The sequence below is a fragment of the Eurosta solidaginis genome, chromosome 5 (genome assembly GCF_040869045.1).
Source record: "Eurosta solidaginis isolate ZX-2024a chromosome 5, ASM4086904v1, whole genome shotgun sequence".
NCBI classification, from domain to species: domain Eukaryota; kingdom Metazoa; phylum Arthropoda; class Insecta; order Diptera; family Tephritidae; genus Eurosta; species Eurosta solidaginis.
In genome coordinates this window covers 241,826,727-241,851,553 of record NC_090323.1, presented here as the reverse complement: position 1 = coordinate 241,851,553, position 24,827 = coordinate 241,826,727, and the positions used below count along the sequence as shown (strand labels likewise).

Genomic DNA, 24,827 nt, shown 5'->3' with positions numbered 1-24,827 from the left:
TTGAAGTGGCACAAACCTTCAAAATATTTGGGATGGATGCCCTATTTTTATGGGCGCGCAAACTGACTTCTACCACTGTTAAGACATACTCTGAAATCTATTTTGTTTATTAAACTTTTTTTACTCTTAGTCAAGTACTTACAAGTACTTACAGTGTAGAGTTTATTTCAAGAAGATTGGAAGCATCTCTCAATTTTCTTTTTTCTATGGCTTTATGCAAGTTTCGTCAATTTGTTCATTTGAGTTTATATAAAAGCAACATACATACATAGGTAGCAGAAAACATTTTATTATTACAGCTTTTAAAAACTTTTGCCACTTTTACGTACAAGGCAATTGAATTGTTAGTATTTACGTTTTGTTTTGCTATCTGTTTCGTATAGATTCACAAAAATTTGTAAACAAAACGCTGCCGTCATTCACAATAGTACACCTATCGGGCGTGTGGAAATCGCAATATGAAAGCTGATTTTTTACGATACGCTAGCAAGCGTTTATCGTCTATCGTATGAAAATTCATAATAGGGGTGATAGACACATATTTCAGTTACATCTGAGTATAATGCGTATTGAAATTTAGTAGTACTAATTTCAGAGGTGTATTTAAAGTTTGACGCTTAGCAGTCCATATAAAGTTTAAGCGTAAACGTACATAGATGTAAAAAAACACAGCAATATTGGTGAACATTTTTCAGATAGCCGAATGACAGAGAAAAGAAGAACTTAAGGCCCGCAGTTCGTTAAACTAAGCTTAAACTACCACATTGAAGATACTGGTAAAGCAACATCAAAATTTTAGAAACAAGGTTTTTTAATTAGTAAACAATTTTTCTAAGCGGGGTCGCCCCTCGGCGGTGTTTGGCAAGCACTTCAAGAGTATTTCTGCCATGAAAAGCTCTCAGTGAAAACTCATCTGCCTTGCAGATGACGTTGGGAGGCAACATAAAACAAGTAGGTCCCTTTCCGCCAATTTGTAGGAAAAATTAAAAGGAGCACGACGCAATTGGAAGAGAAGCTCGGCGATTTTATTTTCGTGAAAATACTGTAGTATGGAATCTTACATTTGGGTCCAGTTAGAGAACCAAAATAGTTAATTCAATTTTTTCAACTTAGTAATAACATTTTTTGCTTTATAAGTAATTCCTACTTTAGCTGAGTACGCTATGATTCTCGAGTTGAGCCACTGTTTCGAAACAACTCTTGAGATTTTAGAAGTATGCCTAGTTATCGACATGAGCTCTAATGGCATTGTAAATTTTACCAAGTAGCGCAACTAACAGCTGATCGGTGAAAATTCGCACATTCACACGCACAGTTCTCGACTCAGTTTCAAAACAAAACTTTAGATTATTTAATTCAAATTTTAAAGTGAGATAATCCTTACATATTTATGTATACAGAATATATATGGCGTTTTTGTTGTTATTAAAACAATAGTTTTATTTATATTAAAGCTTTTATCATTTTTTTTTTTAACTTCGAAAAATCTCCGAACACCATTCCTTCATTATATGACATTCGACTGCCTAGTCCACTGCCTTCCACTCTATTCGCAACATAACCTCTACTTAAGCTGCCAAACTATATAGTAAACAATGTCTAATGGTACTGAAGCCCAAATGGGTTGGGTATATTCGATATCATTTCGAACGAACGCAAATAACTGATAGGTTAACTAGAGTTTAACCCTGATAGATGGGCCGCTTAAACTCAGCTTAAAATTCAGTTAAAGTAGACTGAAAAACTGCAGAATAAGTTTGTACTGAAAACCAGGCGGCCTTGGAGCAAGACAATTGACAGCATACTTCATCTGGTTATTCCACCATGGCAACGCTAACAGAGCTGTCAAGTTTCATGATGAAATAATCAGAACTGTACGCCATTTTTATTTTACCGTGAATTAAATTGACAAGTACTTTGGAGATTTGCGTCCTTTTGCAAAAGTGAAATATACTAAAGAATTATTTTGGAAATTAGTCGGAAGTGCAGAGAAAAACTATAACAAAAAACTGAGACTAAAATATAAAAAGATTTTTTAATATTATGAGTTCTATGCTATTTGCTTGTTCGAAATGTTTTTCCAGGCACCCATTCGAGGAATTATCTGCTGGTCAACAGCTATGCAAGGTGAATATTAATCTTTTTTTAAAAAGTCTAAGCAATATATATAACATTTGTTGCGTTGCAAATGGTTGGATTAATCGTAAAAATTAAGTATCACTGATCTTTTTTATTGCAAAAAATAATTTGCGCAGTTATAAATTGAAAGTGGCAAACTTTTATGTGTTTGCGGCCCGTTTGGCGGATTTTAAAGACGCCTATTTCCCTTTTCTTTGCAGAATTGTCGAGTAGTTACGTCGGTGGTAAAATGTACTTACTGTCGCTCTGAGTTCCAACCAACAGGGTGAGTTACAAAATTGGCGCCAAAAATGAGCACCATTAATTTCATTTTTACTTCGAATTTGCAGAAAGTCGCAAAACACTTGCAAAAAATGCGAGTATCAACTTGGCAAGTATGGTAAACCAAATGCATGCGAATGTTGCAAAATAGTAGCAGCTTTTGGAAACTCAAAATGCATAAGGTTTGTATACATATATGCATACATACATATATATATATACACTAGTTTTAAAATTTCCATTTTATTTTTATAAGTAGAAGTAGAAAGCACAATATATATCCTGGTGGTTTGGCGTACCTAATTAAGTCCATTTCATAAAAAATTGTAATATACAAGTGGCTATTATTTCTAAAAGCATTAAACTTTATATTGTGCCTCCGCCTACTTATTAAAATATAACTAGGATAAGTTGCTTTTGAAAGTCGTAAATAGTTTTAGATCTAACATAATATTAAGAAAATCCCTTTACCAATTCACCGTTTATGAACGCAAACATTTCTTCTTTTTTTCTCCTGCAACATAAAATCATAAATTGCCCTGTACCATCACCTACCTTGATAACTGCATATGAATATGAATGATAGATGTGCAACGTATGAAGCAAAGTATGGCCCACCGATACAATGTGATGAATGCAAGCAGCGAAGTGCTTTCGATAAGCAGGATGAAAACAAAAAGGTTAGACAAGGAATATAGCAGAAAAATAATACAGTAAAATGCTTGATTTTAACTTGCTATGCTGTCATTGTAGTTTGTGAAATTTTTTTGTAATTTGTGCTAAATACTCTATATCAAAAAAAAAAAAAAACTACGTGCTCTTGATTGGAATGTGCACATATCTGCTAGACAGATGTGAACATAACGAAATGTATGCGTTCATAAGTTTAGTTTTAATGATTTGTTTGTATAGCTTTAATAAAAATTGTTATAGCGCTATATGATATATAATATGCATTAACTTTTATTTATACAGATTAATGGAAAGCTACTCTGTTGGTTGTGTACTAGTTCGTTTAAACGAGCCGTTTTAAAAGCTCAACAAGAAGGTCGCATATCAGCGAAAAAGCGTCCCCATGAAAAGACGCATAGCTCATCGACATCTGCAAAGAAATCTTCAAGGTCAACTTCAGATATAAAGAGCAACAGTGGTGGTGCTGGTAGTGGTGGTGCAACCGGTGCTACTATTTCTTCTGTTAGTGGAACATCAGCTGCAGAGTTGCCCGACAAAATGAATCGTACTGGTTCAGGTGGAAGCGGTGGCGTCAGCGGCAGTGGAGGTGGCAATGGTAACACAATGAATCTTGGTTCTATAGCAGCACCAGCAGTCATAACAATAGATCCTAATTCAGCGGATCATGTGGTGGCAATGACAAATTTAAAAGAGCGCATCGCTAGCCTAGAGAAACGTCTTACATTCAAAGACAAAGAATTGCTTGAAAAAGATAAATTGGTTTGTATTTTTCCTACACATGTATATTGCAAATTTGATGTTTTGTTTTAGCAGCTTTCAAATTTGATCATATACAGATATATCTCAAAATTAAAATATTTTGATATGTAAACTCTAACACGGGATTTAATCACTGATGATAGTTAAAAATGAATAATTTTCAAATTAATTCACTATTCTGGTATTTATGCTTTAAAATTAAAAAAAATTTAAGCTAATTCTGAATGCATAATGTATAATTATGGTCTGAATTCCTCTACATTTTCAATTGACTTAGTCGTTGGTAAAAAACACTCAATTCATATTATAGAGTGTGAGCAAATTAAATACTTTCCAAAAAGTTGCTCGATAGGAAAACATTGGGACAATATCGCGTTATACGATCCCGTGTCGAAAAGCAATTTTACTCAAACGATATATATAAATCTGTCAAAAGATTCGTAGAAATGATAATAATATGGATAATATGGAAAATATGGATCTAATGAGCACTGGTAGCCACTATTTCAGATATTTTGATAGATCGATTAACCATTTCAGAACTGTGGCGATATAAAATTTTGATTTCGATCACGGATAGTATAACACGATGCAGGCCCTGGGTGAATCATAGTAAAAATACTTACAATGCATAACCGTTCTTTCTTTTGGTCTGCCATATTTCATTTTTTGAAGATATTACGCAATTTAATATTAAATAATCAATCTCCAAACAAAATAAAATATTCAAATTTGTTTTTTTTTGAGAAAAACAAATATATGTATGTATATACATAGTGTGCAATTGAGAAAGTTAAAAAATTTTTCATCGCGGAAAAACGTCAATAATGCCGGAAACGGTTATACCTTGTGTTTTTATTATGAATTCTACTGCCACTCGAGTTCGTCTGTATATATGATCAAAGGTATAATGTACTGTATACATATTAATGCGTTTTTATCATAATTTGCCTACAGTTAACAGAGCTGAAAGGTAAAAATTTCGAAAAGGAAATCGAAATGCGAAATCGATTGAAGGAAGTGGATAGATTGCACGATATGAAAGTGGAGAATCTTAATCGTAAAGTTACATCGCTATTAAAGGAGTTAGCCACGGTTAAAAAGAGCACAAAAAAGAATGGCACAAGTGGTGGTGGTTCTAGTGCCAGGGAACGGCAAGCTGAACGTGAAAAACGTGAAAATCTTTCCCCCAAGGAAGAGATTGTTGAAGAGGAGCAACAGCCACCAAAAGAAAAGGAAGTTAAAGAGGAAAAGTTGGAGGAGGAGGATGAAGAAAAAGAAGAGGATAAGGATAAAGAAGAAAGCAAAAGCGACGATGAACAAGAAGCCGAGGAAAAGAGAAGTGTTGAATCAGGTTCGAATAGTCCTTCAACAAATTGATAATTGCTACAGTATCATGATTATTAATTAGTTAAATTATTCAAACATATTCTGCGATTATATTCTCAAGAATTTCATATTAATATTCCGTTCAAGCTGTATTTCAATTTTGTTCATTTTGCGAGTTATAAGGACATGATACCATGATGTATATTGGAACGAAAATCGACACTGATGATGGCACAACGCCGAAACCGGTTTGCCTCAAAACCAAATTTGACAAGGGATGACGGAAAATAGTTCCAATATACATCATTTATCCACCCTGTCGGAAAATTAACAAAACAAGATAAGTCACATGATACTACGTCTCTTTATATACATATGTATGTTTACAAAAAAAGCAGAAATTCAAAACTTTTGGAAACAAACAGTAACCTAAGAAACGATATCACCAATTGTAAGAAAATGCATATTAAAGCTGAATATTTACGTGAAGAATTGTCTTTATGTTTTCATTTTCGCAATTGTAACATTTATATTCTGCTTTAGTTTGCATAAAATTTAAATGATCTTTTTCATCTTAGTAGAAATAATGTCCTGGACTTTTCAGTTTATGTGCGTTTGCAAATACCTCAGTTACTTTACATACAAAACAGTTTTGTTTGAAATCTTAGAGTAAATAGGTATGTAGTTAAATCTCTTTGTCACTTGTTTACGCTATTGTCACTATTAATAGCGGATAATTTATTTAAGTGAAGTAAAATCTTTAAATTGAATAAAGAAAATGTAAAAAAAGGAATCCATTGGAATATCAATGTTTTTATATCTATTTATACACACATGTTTAAATATCATATTCTAAATGTCAACATTATATTTTAAATATCTAATCTTTGCAGAGTTGAATGAAAGTAGAGCAATGAAATACTTAGTATTGATCACGTAATCAATTAAGAGGTAATTCTTTACTTTGCCCCAGAACTTCTAAAACTCGCCAAAAAGAGAATAGCCGGAGAGGTGTCAAAAGACGCGATGTAGGCCCAGGACCTCGAAACAGAAAGCGGGAGTGGATACTATAATATGGGTGTGTTCAAAACACCCGCCTTAGACACTTATTCACAATTTTTTTCATGGGTACCACAAAATCATAAAACGACAACGACCACGTGATAATTTTCATTTTCTTTTACAAATATCTATTAAATCGGATTCGTACACCTGGATCCAAAGCTTCTCTTATGACACCTATCCCAATATTTTCGGCCAAGTTTTAGGAGTTTTTAGCTAGTTTATTCTCAACGCATTTATTGGCAAGTAGCCGCCTAATGCGGTTTGGGTTTATGACCATCCACATAGAAATTTCTCGTTGCAGTTGGTAGCTGAAGTACTATTCCATCAAGTTCTTTTTTTAATATGATTTGACAGCCAAGCCTTGAATTTTCTCGTAAAAAGGGTGCCATATCTAATAAATCGTCTTCTTTCTCTTCAGCATCTGGCAGCAGATCATAATATTTTCCTATCACATAGACATGACAAGTTGTACAAGCCAATGATGCTTCACATGCACCTTCAAAGTTAATGAGAATTTATTTTCAAATTTATTATCTGTTTCATAATACGTTTGTTTTCCGTACCCTCCATTTCAATACCATGCCGGTGCGCCAAATATAGTACATTGTCGCCTACCTTTCCTTTGACGTCCGTACGTTTTCCATCCTTGTCGATATAAGAGATGCGGACACTAAGTTCTTGAATAAATGAATTTAATTATACAAAACAGTGAAACAGTATCATACATTTCATCTTCGGACTTGGGATCCTGCCATTCATATTCTCCATGAAGCAAGCCTGGAAGGAAAAATGTAAGCGCTTTAGCTCGGATGACGCACCTGTATATATGCTTAACTCACTGTTTGTTGTGTGCATCCATTTATGTTCCGGCAATCTACCAATGTGCAAATAATTAGAAGTATTACCGAATTTCCGCAATAATAAGCGAAGCATTTTAACCATTGTAAATTTTACCAAGTAGCGCAACTAACAGCTGATCGGTGAAAATTCGCACATTCACACGAACAGTTCTCGACTCAGTTTCAAAACAAAACTTACGATTATTTAACTCAAATTTTAAAGTGAGATAATCTTTACGAATTTATGTACATAGAATATATAAGGCGTTTTTGTTGTTATTAAAACAGTAGTTTTATTTTTATTAAAGCTTTTATCAATTTTTTTTTTAATTTTGAAAAAACTCCGAACACCATTCCTTCATTTTATGACATTCGACTGCCTAGTCCACTGCCTTCCACTCTATTCGCAACATAACCTCTGTTTAAGTTGCCAAACTATATAGTAAACAATGATTTTAACTTTCTAGTATATCATCAAACATCTGATCGTTGTCCACCAACTGTCAACAGTGTTCGTACCAAATCTATACAGTGATGGCATGTGAACAGCTGTTTAAAGAAGGGAAGTTTAAAAGCGGATTTACATTAACGCTGGGCGCGTTGCTTCGCTTGGAAAAGTCTAGAACATAGGTCGAGTGATAATGCGCGTCCAAAAAAAAACGGCGAGTTTTGATGTCAGTACAAATAGTAAGAAGGTGGGAAAAAAAGTTTGCGTTGTTCAAAAGATACGAAAAACCGAAAGATTACCCCAGAACCTTCGGAAACCGGGGGTGATATACATAGTAGTTTTTCACACAACAACTCTCTATGTTGGCGGCCTTCGGCCTCGCCTATAACATTTAGCTTGGCCGGTCCACCAATGGTGTGGGATTAAAATTAATGCCCCTATTACCCTTTACAACTCAACTCTGGTTGGGTTGAAATTTCGCAATTTGGTATTACATATTACAACTCAACCTGTCAAAAAAATGTCGGCTGAGTTGTCTAGTCTAACAACTTTTTGTGGCATTACCGTTTACAACCTTGTGTTGGTGTAGTTGTCAAAGCCGTCAAAATCTTACAACTGATTACTAGCAGTTGTCTCATACAATTTTGCAGTTGTTTTGCAAAAATGTAACGTTTTACAAAAAGGGTTCACCACCTAATTTTTAACAAAAATTTTCAAAGTTGGTGTCAAAAGACACGTCTCGACCTCCGATTTAAGAATCCGAAAACAAAAATTAAAAATTTTACTTCTGTCATATCATTTCGGTTCAAATTTTCATGTGGTTGTTGTATTTCGCCATATTTTTTGTACACACTAATGCTTCTGCTTTGGACCCACCCAGGGTTATTTTTACAAATCGCGGCCAAAGGCCGCCAACGCTGAAAGATGTTCTGTGCAAAAAAAAACTGTGGATCGGACCTCATATTTCGGCCCCTCTCAGGCCATTTTGAGGGTTTTTGTAAATATTTTTCGACAGAAAAAAATTTTAATTTCCGCTTTCGAATCCTAAAAACGGACATCGAAACGTGTCTTTTGATACCACATTTGATAAGAGGTAGATGGTGCACGGGCTCATAAAACGTTACCAAAAAAAAATAAAAAATTTAAAGCCAGTAGTTAAACCTTTTTTAATTAAACAGTAATCAACAATTTGTACACATTTATAGAAAAAACAACGTTTAAACGAAGGATTACGTTGAATAACTTTTTGACTTCATGAAGCGACATTCCGAAGTTGGACGAGGCGATGCAGCCAAAATAAGTGAAATTATGCGACCGTGAGTCCCATTGATACTACCCACTACATCTGGGAATCCTGTTTTAGAGTAAAATACAATTTTTGCTGTTTGGGTTTTAATCCACATGGCACAGATATGCTCTTCAATAATATCTAAAACCTGTCAAACACCAAAATCATTTCCACAGCATTTTTGATAGCTGCCGTCAGCAAGGAATCGAAGTGTGGCGCATAATTTTAAAATACGAACGCGTATGAAAAATGCTTCCTTTCAAAACTGCAAAATAACTTCATGAGAAGCTCATCATTTGTCACTTAAACATTTTCTTACATGGTGCTTGGTAGTTCCAAGAGATTGGAATGATCACGCGAATGTTTTCCGTATTCGCGGCATGTCAATCACCAACATTTTCGCCATTATAAAATATATTTTTATATAATGTCCGTTTTGCTTTTATTTTGTAAATGCTTAAATTTCCTCCACAAATTGATCAGCTGTTCATTTATCTGTCAAATCATCACTTTCTGAAGTTGGCAACTCAATTCAACTTCAACTGAAATAAGTTGTAAAGCTGGAGACATTGGTGCTTTATCGGTAACCGTATCGGTAACCTTTTAACAGCTGATTCGACCAACCTTATGAGAATCAATGCAATCGATTATTGGTGCCTTGTTTAATATAATTTGATGATTTTGATTGAGCTTTAGGCCAGATTATTGAATAAAACTTCTTTTTTAGTAGTATTCAAAATATATTTATTTTTCGATATTTCGACTTCAATCTGAAGTCATCATCAAGAATCTACGAAAAGAAAACAATTAACATTTTTAAACATACATTTCCGTAGCAAAAATACGACTTACACATATGGATATGTATGATCGACTGAACAGAAATTATGACAACATAATTTTAGTAAAAACAAAAGAGCGAAAAATATAAATAAAGATAAATCAAAAACTCCCGCGAATATAAACAATTTCATGTACCGCAAGTGTAAACAAAAAACATGTATACAATAAAAAATGTGTCAACAAAAAATAAAAATATATATATATATATATGTATGTACGTATTTAATGTATGTTATGCTCTCAGCATTGCTAGAGTTATTGTTCCAGCTTAAGTTTAGTGAGTGTGCTTAACTAACAGCAGCGTGATGTTGTTGTTTTAAGACCAAATTTCTGTAGGTTTGTGCACAATGGTCTACATCTGATTTAAAATTCAAAATGTGTAAGGTTTCTAAAATGAAGCGCTTATTATAATGTTTTTCATGTTCCAGAATGGTTACGTTTTCAAAATCTGGATAGTGTCCCGTTTCTCTGCAATGAGCAGCCAATGCTGTCTTGTTTTCTGGATTATTATTTCTCAATTTAATATTCGATTTGTGGGCGGAAAGCCTCGTCTTTAGTTTAAGTTTAGTTGTCCCTACATATACTTGTTCGCATACGTGGGACCCGTCGCCGTTACATGGAATTTTGTACACCACGTTGGATTTCTCATGATTTGGTATTTTGTCCTTTAAATTACTATAAATTGGTCGTAGAGTGTTGTTGTAAGTAAACGCGATTTCATATTTCTCTTTGTCATATAAATTTGAACCCTTGATTCTTTCAGACACTCCCGGGATATATGTCATTGATTTATAAATTTTATCACCTTTCTCGGTTGTATTATTATTGGCGTTCGCTGTGTGATGTTTGTGAATCAGTTTGTTTATAAGGGACCTGGGAAAAGAATTTTGTTCCATGGTTTTTCTAATTATGGCTATGTTTTTGTTGTGAAACATCTTATCACTTATGTTAAGAACCCTTCTTATAAAATTTTTCGCTGTGTTCAAAATAGTGTTGGGTGCGTGTTTGGAATTATAATTGATAAGTCTACCCGAAGCTGTTTGTTTTTTATACCAATCAATGTATAACTTATTATTATTTTTAATTATTAATGTGTCAAGGTAGGGAAGTCTGTTATTTTTCTCCACTTCCATAGTAAATCGTATGGATTTGTAATATGTATTAAGTAGTTTAAGCATGTTTTCCATTTCGCTCGTTTTGACGATGGCAAATAAGTCGTCAACGTATTTGGTTAGCAATCGGGGTTTGCTTTTTGATTCCATCTCGAATCTTGTTAGCAGTTCATCTAAAACAATGTCAGCTATCACTGGGGAGGCTGGAGATCCCATTGGCATACCTGATCGTTGTTCGTAAATTTTGCCGTTGTATTTAAAATATCTATTGTCCCTCACGCAAAATTTTAATATGTTCATGAATAATTCTTTTGTTTAACATGTGTGCTCTTTAATGTCAGTCCACCTGGAGGCAATGATGTCGATAGCCGCATCCACGGGAATGCTGGGAAACAAAGAAACCACGTCAAACGACACCAAACTCTCATCATCGTAAATGTATGTGTCTTTAACTTTTTCTTTGAACTCTGTGGAATCTTTGACATTGTATTTCGAAGATTTTGTAATATTTTTAAGTATACGGACTACATATTTACATAAGTTATAGGAAGGGGACCCGATGGATGAGCAAATCGGGCGCAGCGGTATGCCATCTTTATGGATTTTTGGTAAACCATAAATCCTGGGAGGATTTGCAACTTTGGAAATTAGGAAGTTCTTTTCTTTTTCTTCTATGTGGCCATTTTTAAACATTTTCATTACTAATTCATTGTTTTTGTCCTGTAGCTTTGTTGTGGGATCTCTTTTTAGGACCCTGTAATCAGAAATATTGTTCACAATAATTTGCATTTTCCTCGTGTAATCATTTTTCTCCATCGCTACAGTGACATTGCCCTTATCCGCATTGAGTATCAGAATTTGTTTGTTGTTTTTGAGAAACTTTTTTGTAGAATGTAAAGTCTCGCACATGAATTTGTCAAGAAATGAGTGTGTACTCTTTTTCATGTATTCTTGTATCAATACCGTGAAATTGTTTCTTTCGATTTCTTGCCTTTCTTTATTTTGCACGGTTTGGATAATATTTTCTCCGTCGGCTATACATTTGAAAAGGGGGAATTTTTCTTTTTCTAATGGTAAAACATGTTTTGGACCTAGAGATAAAAGCCATTGTGTGTCTTTGGGGATGTCTAAAAATGTTGTGTTGCAAAAATATTCTGGTACCGCCCTAATGTTGTACTTTTCTTTTTCTTTCTCTCTTAAGTTTTCGTATTTAATAATTTGTGTATTTCTCACTTTTTTGCTAAGATTATTTATTAGGAAATCCTCGCTCTCAAAGAATGCCGTTGAGTGATACGGGTCGAGGTTTAGTGTTATTTCTGCTTTTAGTCTACTTTTCAATTTTTCTTTTTGTCTTCGTAGATCATGCTTTATACGTATAATGAGGTTAAGGAGTTTTATTTGCCCATTCTCTATGTACCTTGACACAACTTTTTTAAACTTACATGGGATTTTATTGTTGTTGATATTGTTGTTGATGGTGTATGTGATGTTCTTGGTTGCATCTATGATGAACTTTGGAACCAAACCGCTTCTTTTGCACCTCTCCAAAAATTTTGTCGATTCTGCCAGTCGAGTGATTTGTTGTGTGGTTTGTTGGTAGCGTCTAATTGATCTTTTCGTGTGAGTGTCATACTTGACTTTGATTGTTTTATACACTTTGTGTGTATTGTTTTTTCGGTGTGCTCTCCGATTCTCCATTTTATTGGTAAATTTAATAGCCTTGTTTAATATAATTTGATGATTTTGATTGAGCTTTAGGCCAGATTATTGAATAAAACTTCTTTTTTAGTAGTATTCAAAATATATTTATTTTTCGATATTTCGACTTCAATCTGAAGTCATCATCAAGAATCTACGAAAAGAAAACAATTAACATTTTTAAACATACATTTCCGTAGCAAAAATACGACTTACACATATGGACATTGTAAATTTTACCAAGTAGCGCAACTAACAGCTGATCGGTGAAAATTCGCACATTCACACGCACAGTTCTCGACTCAGTTTCAAAACAAAACTTTAGATTATTTAATTCAAATTTTAAAGTGAGATAGCCCTTACAAATGTATGTATACATAATATATATGGCGTTTTTGTTGTTATTGAAACAATAGTTTTATTTATATTAAAGCTTTTATCATTTTTTTTTTTTAACTTTGAAAAATCTCCGAACACCATTCCTTCATTATATGACATTCGACTGCCTAGTTCACTGCCTTCCACTATATTCGCAACATAACCTCTACTTAAGCTGCCAAACTATATAGTAAACAATGCATATGGATATGTATGATCGACTGAACAGAAATTATGACAACATAATTTTAGTAAAAACAAAAGAGCGAAAAATATAAATAAAGATAAATCAAAAACTCCCGCGAATATAAACAATTTCATGTACCGCAAGTGTAAACAAAAAACATATGTATACAATAAAAAATGTGTCAACAAAAAATAAAAATATATATATATATATATGTATGTACGTATTTAATGTATGTTATGCTCTCAGCATTGCTAGAGTTATTGTTCCAGCTTAAGTTTAGTGAGTGTGCTTAACTAACAGCAGCGTGATGTTGTTGTTTTAAGACCAAATTTCTGTAGGTTTGTGCACAATGGTCTACATCTGATTTAAAATTCATTTTTATATCATTAGGGGTGTTCAAAATGTGTAAGGTTTCTAAAATGAAGCGCTTATTATAATGTTTTTCATGTTCCAGAATGGTTACGTTTTCAAAATCTGGATAGTGTCCCGTTTCTTTGCAATGAGCAGCCAATGCTGTCTTGTTTTCTGGATTATTATTTCTCAATTTAATATTCGATTTGTGGGCGGAAAGCCTCGTCTTTAGTTTAAGTTTAGTTGTCCCTACATATACTTGTTCGCATACGTGGGACCCGTCGCCGTTACATGGAATTTTGTACACCACGTTGGATTTCTCATGATTTGGTATTTTGTCCTTTAAATTACTATAAATTGGTCGTAGAGTGTTGTTGTAAGTAAACGCGATTTCATATTTCTCTTTGTCATATAAATTTGAACCCTTGATTCTTTCAGACACTCCCGGGATATATGTCATTGATTTATAAATTTTATCACCTTTCTCGGTTGTATTATTATTGGCGTTCGCTGTGTGATGTTTGTGAATCAGTTTGTTTATAAGGGACCTGGGAAAAGAATTTTGTTCCAGGGTTTTTCTAATTATGGCTATGTTTTTGTTGTGAAACATCTTATCACTTATGTTAAGAACCCTTCTTATAAAATTTTTCGCTGTGTTCAAAATAGTGTTGGGTGCGTGTTTGGAATTATAATTGATAAGTCTACCCGAAGCTGTTTGTTTTTTATACCAATCAATGTATAACTTATTATTATTTTTAATTATTAATGTGTGAAGGTAGGGAAGTCTGTTATTTTTCTCCACTTCCATAGTAAATCGTATGGATTTGTAATATGTATTAAGTAGTTTAAGCATGTTTTCCATTTCGCTCGTTTTGACGATGGCAAATAAGTCGTCAACGTATTTGGTTAGCAATCGGGGTTTGCTTTTTGATTCCATCTCGAATCTTGTTAGCAGTTCATCTAAAACAATGTCAGCTATCACTGGGGAGCCTGGAGATCCCATTGGCATACCTGATCGTTGTTCGTAAATTTTGCCGTTGTATTTAAAATATCTATTGTCCCTCACGCAAAATTTTAATATGTTCATGAATAATTCTTTTGTTAAACATGTGTGCTCTTTAATGTCAGTCCACCTGGAGGCAATGATGTCGATAGCCGCATCCACGGGAATGCTGGGAAACAAAGAAACCACGTCAAACGACACCAAACTCTCATCATCGTAAATGTATGTGTCTTTAACTTTTTCTTTGAACTCTGTGGAATCTTTGACATTGTATTTCGAAGATTTTGTAATATTTTTAAGTATACGGACTACATATTTACATAAGTTATAGGAAGGGGACCCGATGGATGAGCAAATCGGGCGCAGCGGTATGCCATCTTTATGGATTTTTGGTAAACCATAAATCCTGGGAGGATTTGCAACTTTGGAAATTAGGAAGTTCTTTTATTTTTCTTCTATGTGGCCATTTTTAAACATTTTCATTACTAATTCATTGTTTTTGTCCTGTAGCTTTGTTGTGGGATCTCTTTTTAGGACCCTGTAATCAGAAATATTGTTCACAATAATTTGCATTTTCCTCGTGTAATCATTTTTCTCCATCGCTACAGTGACATTGCCCTTATCCGCATTGAGTATCAGAATTTGTTTGTTGTTTTTGAGAAACTTTTTTGTAGAATGTAAAGTCTCGCACATGAATTTGTCAAGAAATGAGTGTGTACTCTTTTTCATGTATTCTTGTATCAATACCGTGAAATTGTTTCTTTCGATTTCTTGCCTTTCTTTATTTTGCACGGTTTGGATAATATTTTCTCCGTCGGCTATACATTTGAAAAGGGGGAATTTTTCTTTTTCTAATGGTAAAACATGTTTTGGACCTAGAGATAAAAGCCATTGTGTGTCTTTGGGGATGTCTAAAGATGTTGTGTTGCAAAAATATTCTGGTACCGCCCTAATGTTGTACTTTTCTTTTTCTTTCTCTCTTAAGTTTTCGTATTTAATAATTTGTGTATTTCTCACTTTTTTGCTAAGATTATTTATTAGGAAATCCTCGCTCTCAAAGAATGCCGTTGAGTGATACGGGTCGAGGTTTAGTGTTATTTCTGCTTTTAGTCTACTTTTCAATTTTTCTTTTTGTCTTCGTAGATCATGCTTTATACGTATAATGAGGTTAAGGAGTTTTATTTGCCCATTCTCTATGTACCTATGCTACCAACAAACCACACAACAAATCACTCGACTGGCAGAATCGACAAAATTTTTGGAGAGGTGCAAAAGAAGCGGTTTGGTTCCAAAGTTCATCATAGATGCAACCAAGAACATCACATACACCATCAACAACAATATCAACAACAATAAAATCCCATGTAAGTTTAAAAAAGTTGTGTCAAGGTACATAGAGAATGGGCAAATAAAACTCCTTAACCTCATTATACGTATAAAGCATGATCTACGAAGACAAAAAGAAAAATTGAAAAGTAGACTAAAAGCAGAAATAACGCTAAACCTCGACCCGTATCACTCAACGGCATTCTTTGAGAGCGAGGATTTCCTAATAAATAATCTTAGCAAAAAAGTGAGAAATACACAAATTATTAAATACGAAAACTTAAGAGAGAAAGAAAAAGAAAAGTACAACATTAGGGCGGTACCAGAATATTTTTGCAACACAACATCTTTAGACATCCCCAAAGATACACAATGGCTTTTATCTCTAGGTCCAAAACATGTTTTACCATTAGAAAAAGAAAAATTCCCCCTTTTCAAATGTATAGCCGACGGAGAAAATATTATCCAAACCGTGCAAAATAAAGAAAGGCAAGAAATCGAAAGAAACAATTTCACGGTATTGATACAAGAATACATGAAAAAGAGTACACACTCATTTCTTGACAAATTCATGTGCGAGACTTTACATTCTACAAAAAAGTTTCTCAAAAACAACAAACAAATTCTGATACTCAATGCGGATAAGGGCAATGTCACTGTAGCGATGGAGAAAAATGATTACACGAGGAAAATGCAAATTATTGTGAACAATATTTCTGATTACAGGGTCCTAAAAAGAGATCCCACAACAAAGCTACAGGACAAAAACAATGAATTAGTAATGAAAATGTTTAAAAATGGCCACATAGAAGAAAAAGAAAAGAACTTCCTAATTTCCAAAGTTGCAAATCCTCCCAGGATTTATGGTTTACCAAAAATCCATAAAGATGGCATACCGCTGCGCCCGATTTGCTCATCCATCGGGTCCCCTTCCTATAACTTATGTAAATATGTAGTCCGTATACTTAAAAATATTACAAAATCTTCGAAATACAATGTCAAAGATTCCACAGAGTTCAAAGAAAAAGTTAAAGACACATACATTTACGATGATGAGAGTTTGGTGTCGTTTGACGTGGTTTCTTTGTTTCCCAGCATTCCCGTGGATGCGGCTATCGACATCATTGCCTCCAGGTGGACTGACATTAAAGAGCACACATGTTTAACAAAAGAATTATTCATGAACATATTAAAATTTTGCGTGAGGGACAATAGATATTTTAAATACAACGGCAAAATTTACGAACAACGATCAGGTATGCCAATGGGATCTCCAGCCTCCCCAGTGATAGCTGACATTGTTTTAGATGAACTGCTAACAAGATTCGAGATGGAATCAAAAAGCAAACCCCGATTGCTAACCAAATACGTTGACGACTTATTTGCCATCGTCAAAACGAGCGAAATGGAAAACATGCTTAAACTACTTAATACATATTACAAATCCATACGATTTACTATGGAAGTGGAGAAAAATAACAGACTTCCCTACCTTCACACATTAATAATTAAAAATAATAATAAGTTATACATTGATTGGTATAAAAAACAAACAGCTTCGGGTAGACTTATCAATTATAATTCCAAACACGCACCCAACACTATTTTGAACACAGCGAAAAATTTTATAAGAAGGGTTCTTAACATAAGTGATAAGATGTTTCACAACAAAAACATAGCCATAATTAGAAAAACCCTGGAACAAAATTCTTTTCCCAGGTCCCTTATAAACAAACTGATTCACAAACATCACACAGCGAACGCCAATAATAATACAACCGAGAAAGGTGATAAAATTTATAAATCAATGACATATATCCCGGGAGTGTCTGAAAGAATCAAGGGTTCAAATTTATATGACAAAGAGAAATATGAAATCGCGTTTACTTACAACAACACTCTACGACCAATTTATAGTAATTTAAAGGACAAAATACCAAATCATGAGAAATCCAACGTGGTGTACAAAATTCCATGTAACGGCGACGGGTCCCACGTATGCGAACAAGTATATGTAGGGACAACTAAACTTAAACTAAAGACGAGGCTTTCCGCCCACAAATCGAATATTAAATTGAGAAATAATAATCCAGAAAACAAGACAGCATTGGCTGCTCATTGCAAAGAAACGGGACACTATCCAGATTTTGAAAACGTAACCATTCTGGAACATGAAAAACATTATAATAAGCGCTTCATTTTAGAAACCTTACACATTTTGAACACCCCTAATGATATAAAAATGAATTTTAAATCAGATGTAGACCATTGTGCACAAACCTACAGAAATTTGGTCTTAAAACAACAACATCACGCTGCTGTTAGTTAAGCACACTCACTAAACTTAAGCTGGAACAATAACTCTAGCAATGCTGAGAGCATAACATACATTAAATACGTACATACATATATATATATATATATATTTTTATTTTTTGTTGACACATTTTTTATTGTATACATATGTTTTTTGTTTACACTTGCGGTACATGAAATTGTTTATATTCGCGGGAGTTTTTGATTTATCTTTATTTATATTTTTCGCTCTTTTGTTTTTACTAAAATTATGTTGTCATAATTTCTGTTCAGTCGATCATACATATCCATATGTGTAAGTCGTATTTTTGCTACGGAAATGTATGTTTAAAAATGTTAATTGTTTTCTTTTCGTAGATTCTTGATGATGACTTCAGATTGAAGTCGAAATATCGAAAAATAAATATATTTTGAATACTACTAAAAAAGAAGTTTTATTCAATAATCTGGCCTAAAGCTCAATCAAAATCATCAAATTATATTAAACAAGGCTATTAAATTTACCAATAAAATGGAGAATCGGAGAGCACACCGAAAATAAAAAAACACACAAAGTGTATAAAACAATCAAAGTCAAGTATGACACTCACACGAAAAGATCAATTAGACGCTACCAACAAACCACACAACAAATCACTCGACTGGCAGAATCGACAAAATTTTTGGAGAGGTGCAAAAGAAGCGGTTTGGTTCCAAAGTTCATCATAGATGCAACCAAGAACATCACATACACCATCAACAACAATATCAACAACAATAAAATCCCATGTAAGTTTAAAAAAGTTGTGTCAAGGTACATAGAGAATGGGCAAATAAAACTCCTTAACCTCATTATACGTATAAAGCATGATCTACGAAGACAAAAAGAAAAATTGAAAAGTAGACTAAAAGCAGAAATAACACTAAACCTCGACCCGTATCACTCAACGGCATTCTTTGAGAGCGAGGATTTCCTAATAAATAATCTTAGCAAAAAAGTGAGAAATACACAAATTATTAAATACGAAAACTTAAGAGAGAAAGAAAAAGAAAAGTACAACATTAGGGCGGTACCAGAATATTTTTGCAACACAACATCTTTAGACATCCCCAAAGACACACAATGGCTTTTATCTCTAGGTCCAAAACATGTTTTACCATTAGAAAAAGAAAAATTCCCCCTTTTCAAATGTATAGCCGACGGAGAAAATATTATCCAAACCGTGCAAAATAAAGAAAGGCAAGAAATCGAAAGAAACAATTTCACGGTATTGATACAAGAATACATGAAAAAGAGTACACACTCATTTCTTGACAAATTCATGTGCGAGACTTTACATTCTACAAAAAAGTTTCTCAAAAACAACAAACAAATTCTGATACTCAATGCGGATAAGGGCAATGTCACTGTAGCGATGGAGAAAAATGATTACACGAGGAAAATGCGAATTATTGTGAACAATATTTCTGATTACAGGGTCCTAAAAAGAGATCCCACAACAAAGCTACAGGACAAAAACAATGAATTAGTAATGAAAATGTTTAAAAATGGCCACATAGAAGAAAAAGAAAAGAACTTCCTAATTTCCAAAGTTGCAAATCCTCCCAGGATTTATGGTTTACCAAAAATCCATAAAGATGGCATACCGCTGCGCCCGATTTGCTCATCCATCGGGTCCCCTTCCTATAACTTATGTAAATATGTAGTCCGTATACTTAAAAATATTACAAAATCTTCGAAATACAATGTCAAAGATTCCACAGAGTTCAAAGAAAAAGTTAAAGACACATACATTTACGATGATGAGAGTTTGGTGTCGTTTGACGTGGTTTCTTTGTTTCCCAACATTCCCGTGGATGCGGCTATCGACATCATTGCCTCCAGGTGGACTGACATTAAAGAGCACACATGTTTAACAAAAGAATTATTCATGAACATATTAAAATTTTGCGTGAGGGACAATAGATATTTTAAATACAACGGCAAAATTTACGAACAACGATCAGGTATGCCAATGGGATCTCCAGCCTCCCCAGTGATAGCTGACATTGTTTTAGATGAACTGCTAACAAGATTCGAGATGGAATCAAAAAGCAAACCCCGATTGCTAACCAAATACGTTGACGACTTATTTGCCATCGTCAAAACGAGCGAAATGGAAAACATGCTTAAACTACTTAATACATATTACAAATCCATACGATTTACTATGGAAGTGGAGAAAAATAACAGACTTCCCTACCTTGACACATTAATAATTAAAAATAATAATAAGTTATACATTGATTGGTATAAAAAACAAACAGCTTCGGGTAGACTTATCAATTATAATTCCAAACACGCACCCAACACTATTTTGAACACAGCGAAAAATTTTATAAGAAGGGTTCTTAACATAAGTGATAAGATGTTTCACAACAAAAACATAGCCATAATTAGAAAAACCCTGGAACAAAATTCTTTTCCCAGGTCCCTTATAAACAAACTGATTCACAAACATCACACAGCGAACGCCAATAATAATACAACCGAGAAAGGTGATAAAATTTATAAATCAATGACATATATCCCGGGAGTGTCTGAAAGAATCAAGGGTTCAAATTTATATGACAAAGAGAAATATGAAATCGCGTTTACTTACAACAACACTCTACGACCAATTTATAGTAATTTAAAGGACAAAATACCAAATCATGAGAAATCCAACGTGGTGTACAAAATTCCATGTAACGGCGACGGGTCCCACGTATGCGAACAAGTATATGTAGGGACAACTAAACTTAAACTAAAGACGAGGCTTTCCGCCCACAAATCGAATATTAAATTGAGAAATAATAATCCAGAAAACAAGACAGCATTGGCTGCTCATTGCAAAGAAACGGGACACTATCCAGATTTTGAAAACGTAACCATTCTGGAACATGAAAAACATTATAATAAGCGCTTCATTTTAGAAACCTTACACATTTTGAACACCCCTAATGATATAAAAATGAATTTTAAATCAGATGTAGACCATTGTGCACAAACCTACAGAAATTTGGTCTTAAAACAACAACATCACGCTGCTGTTAGTTAAGCACACTCACTAAACTTAAGCTGGAACAATAACTCTAGCAATGCTGAGAGCATAACATACATTAAATACGTACATACATATATATATATATATATATTTTTATTTTTTGTTGACACATTTTTTATTGTATACATATGTTTTTTGTTTACACTTGCGGTACATGAAATTGTTTATATTCGCGGGAGTTTTTGATTTATCTTTATTTATATTTTTCGCTCTTTTGTTTTTACTAAAATTATGTTGTCATAATTTCTGTTCAGTCGATCATACATATCCATATGTGTAAGTCGTATTTTTGCTACGGAAATGTATGTTTAAAAATGTTAATTGTTTTCTTTTCGTAGATTCTTGATGATGACTTCAGATTGAAGTCGAAATATCGAAAAATAAATATATTTTGAATACTACTAAAAAAGAAGTTTTATTCAATAATCTGGCCTAAAGCTCAATCAAAATCATCAAATTATATTAAACAAGGCTATTAAATTTACCAATAAAATGGAGAATCGGAGAGCACACCGAAAATAAAAAAACACACAAAGTGTATAAAACAATCAAAGTCAAGTATGACACTCACACGAAAAGATCAATTAGACGCTACCAACAAACCACACAACAAATCACTCGACTGGCAGAATCGACAAAATTTTTGGAGAGGTGCAAAAGAAGCGGTTTGGTTCCAAAGTTCATCATAGATGCAACCAAGAACATCACATACACCATCAACAACAATATCAACAACAATAAAATCCCATGTAAGTTTAAAAAAGTTGTGTCAAGGTACATAGAGAATGGGCAAATAAAACTCCTTAACCTCATTATACGTATAAAGCATGATCTACGAAGACAAAAAGAAAAATTGAAAAGTAGACTAAAAGCAGAAATAACACTAAACCTCGACCCGTATCACTCAACGGCATTCTTTGAGAGCGAGGATTTCCTAATAAATAATCTTAGCAAAAAAGTGAGAAATACACAAATTATTAAATACGAAAACTTAAGAGAGAAAGAAAAAGAAAAGTACAACATTAGGGCGGTACCAGAATATTTTTGCAACACAACATCTTTAGACATCCCCAAAGACACACAATGGCTTTTATCTCTAGGTCCAAAACATGTTTTACCATTAGAAAAAGAAAAATTCCCCCTTTTCAAATGTATAGCCGACGGAGAAAATATTATCCAAACCGTGCAAAATAAAGAAAGGCAAGAAATCGAAAGAAACAATTTCACGGTATTGATACAAGAATACATGAAAAAGAGTACACACTCATTTCTTGACAAATTCATGTGCGAGACTTTACATTCTACAAAAAAGTTTCTCAAAAACAACAAACAAATTCTGATACTCAATGCGGATAAGGGCAATGTCACTGTAGCGATGGAGAAAAATGATTACACGAGGAAAATGCGAATTATTGTGAACAATATTTCTGATTACAGGGTCCTAAAAAGAGATCCCACAACAAAGCTACAGGACAAAAACAATGAATTAGTAATGAAAATGTTTAAAAATGGCCACATAGAAGAAAAAGAAAAGAACTTCCTAATTTCCAAAGTTGCAAATCCTCCCAGGATTTATGGTTTACCAAAAATCCATAAAGATGGCATACCGCTGCGCCCGATTTGCTCATCCATCGGGTCCCCTTCCTATAACTTATGTAAATATGTAGTCCGTATACTTAAAAATATTACAAAATCTTCGAAATACAATGTCAAAGATTCCACAGAGTTCAAAGAAAAAGTTAAAGACACATACATTTACGATGATGAGAGTTTGGTGTCGTTTGACGTGGTTTCTTTGTTTCCCAACATTCCCGTGGATGCGGCTATCGACATCATTGCCTCCAGGTGGACTGACATTAAAGAGCACACATGTTTAACAAAAGAATTATTCATGAACATATTAAAATTTTGCGTGAGGGACAATAGATATTTTAAATACAACGGCAAAATTTACGAACAACGATCAGGTATGCCAATGGGATCTCCAGCCTCCCCAGTGATAGCTGACATTGTTTTAGATGAACTGCTAACAAGATTCGAGATGGAATCAAAAAGCAAACCCCGATTGCTAACCAAATACGTTGACGACTTATTTGCCATCGTCAAAACGAGCGAAATGGAAAACATGCTTAAACTACTTAATACATATTACAAATCCATACGATTTACTATGGAAGTGGAGAAAAATAACAGACTTCCCTACCTTGACACATTAATAATTAAAAATAATAATAAGTTATACATTGATTGGTATAAAAAACAAACAGCTTCGGGTAGACTTATCAATTATAATTCCAAACACGCACCCAACACTATTTTGAACACAGCGAAAAATTTTATAAGAAGGGTTCTTAACATAAGTGATAAGATGTTTCACAACAAAAACATAGCCATAATTAGAAAAACCCTGGAACAAAATTCTTTTCCCAGGTCCCTTATAAACAAACTGATTCACAAACATCACACAGCGAACGCCAATAATAATACAACCGAGAAAGGTGATAAAATTTATAAATCAATGACATATATCCCGGGAGTGTCTGAAAGAATCAAGGGTTCAAATTTATATGACAAAGAGAAATATGAAATCGCGTTTACTTACAACAACACTCTACGACCAATTTATAGTAATTTAAAGGACAAAATACCAAATCATGAGAAATCCAACGTGGTGTACAAAATTCCATGTAACGGCGACGGGTCCCACGTATGCGAACAAGTATATGTAGGGACAACTAAACTTAAACTAAAGACGAGGCTTTCCGCCCACAAATCGAATATTAAATTGAGAAATAATAATCCAGAAAACAAGACAGCATTGGCTGCTCATTGCAAAGAAACGGGACACTATCCAGATTTTGAAAACGTAACCATTCTGGAACATGAAAAACATTATAATAAGCGCTTCATTTTAGAAACCTTACACATTTTGAACACCCCTAATGATATAAAAATGAATTTTAAATCAGATGTAGACCATTGTGCACAAACCTACAGAAATTTGGTCTTAAAACAACAACATCACGCTGCTGTTAGTTAAGCACACTCACTAAACTTAAGCTGGAACAATAACTCTAGCAATGCTGAGAGCATAACATACATTAAATACGTACATACATATATATATATATATATTTTTATTTTTTGTTGACACATTTTTTATTGTATACATATGTTTTTTGTTTACACTTGCGGTACATGAAATTGTTTATATTCGCGGGAGTTTTTGATTTATCTTTATTTATATTTTTCGCTCTTTTGTTTTTACTAAAATTATGTTGTCATAATTTCTGTTCAGTCGATCATACATATCCATATGTGTAAGTCGTATTTTTGCTACGGAAATGTATGTTTAAAAATGTTAATTGTTTTCTTTTCGTAGATTCTTGATGATGACTTCAGATTGAAGTCGAAATATCGAAAAATAAATATATTTTGAATACTACTAAAAAAGAAGTTTTATTCAATAATCTGGCCTAAAGCTCAATCAAAATCATCAGATTATTGGTGCCGCTAATGCGGCAGTTACCCACGAACGTACGTAGAAAAAACGTGTCAGCTGACACGACCTATCTTATGAGTGTGCAATGTAAACGAAACTCACCGACGTGCAACGCCCGTACGTACGTAGCCCGGAACGTAGAAATCAAAACAATTTTGATTTTTTCCGTAAGAACGTGTCAGCTGATCGCTCTCTCACTAGACAGAGTAAACTTTTGTGCGC

The 24,827-nt window shown here is 33.7% G+C and overlaps 3 protein-coding genes and 1 long non-coding RNA gene across 4 annotated transcripts; 2 read left to right on the top strand and 2 right to left on the bottom strand.

Annotated features, from left to right (window-relative positions):
* Window positions 1-1,268: 1,268 nt before the first annotated feature.
* LOC137252949 (uncharacterized) lies at window positions 1,269-12,682 on the bottom strand. Its single transcript, XM_067789117.1, has 2 exons — window positions 9,674-12,682; window positions 1,269-1,599 (listed from the first exon to the last, which is right to left on the bottom strand). Exon 1 carries the CDS (start codon window positions 12,472-12,474, stop codon window positions 11,092-11,094), a length of 1,383 nt encoding a protein of 460 aa, XP_067645218.1. The 5' UTR covers window positions 12,475-12,682; the 3' UTR covers window positions 1,269-1,599; window positions 9,674-11,091.
* On the top strand, window positions 1,695-5,975 carry LOC137252950 (protein FAM76A). Its single transcript, XM_067789118.1, has 6 exons — window positions 1,695-2,127; window positions 2,340-2,404; window positions 2,469-2,582; window positions 2,987-3,080; window positions 3,376-3,852; window positions 4,810-5,975. Exons 1-6 carry the CDS (start codon window positions 2,044-2,046, stop codon window positions 5,230-5,232), a joined length of 1,257 nt encoding a protein of 418 aa, XP_067645219.1. The 5' UTR covers window positions 1,695-2,043; the 3' UTR covers window positions 5,233-5,975.
* Fdx1 (Ferredoxin 1) lies at window positions 5,710-7,585 on the bottom strand. Its single transcript, XM_067789119.1, has 5 exons — window positions 7,546-7,585; window positions 7,086-7,185; window positions 6,972-7,023; window positions 6,810-6,916; window positions 5,710-6,742 (listed from the first exon to the last, which is right to left on the bottom strand). Exons 2-5 carry the CDS (start codon window positions 7,177-7,179, stop codon window positions 6,498-6,500), a joined length of 498 nt encoding a protein of 165 aa, XP_067645220.1. The 5' UTR covers window positions 7,180-7,185; window positions 7,546-7,585; the 3' UTR covers window positions 5,710-6,497.
* Window positions 12,683-15,609: 2,927 nt separating the features above from the next.
* Window positions 15,610-24,568, top strand: LOC137252948 (uncharacterized). The gene is made up of 3 exons (XR_010953686.1): window positions 15,610-15,760; window positions 18,396-18,806; window positions 21,442-24,568. It is a non-coding gene; the product is annotated as an uncharacterized lncRNA (long non-coding RNA).
* Window positions 24,569-24,827: the final 259 nt, after the last annotated feature.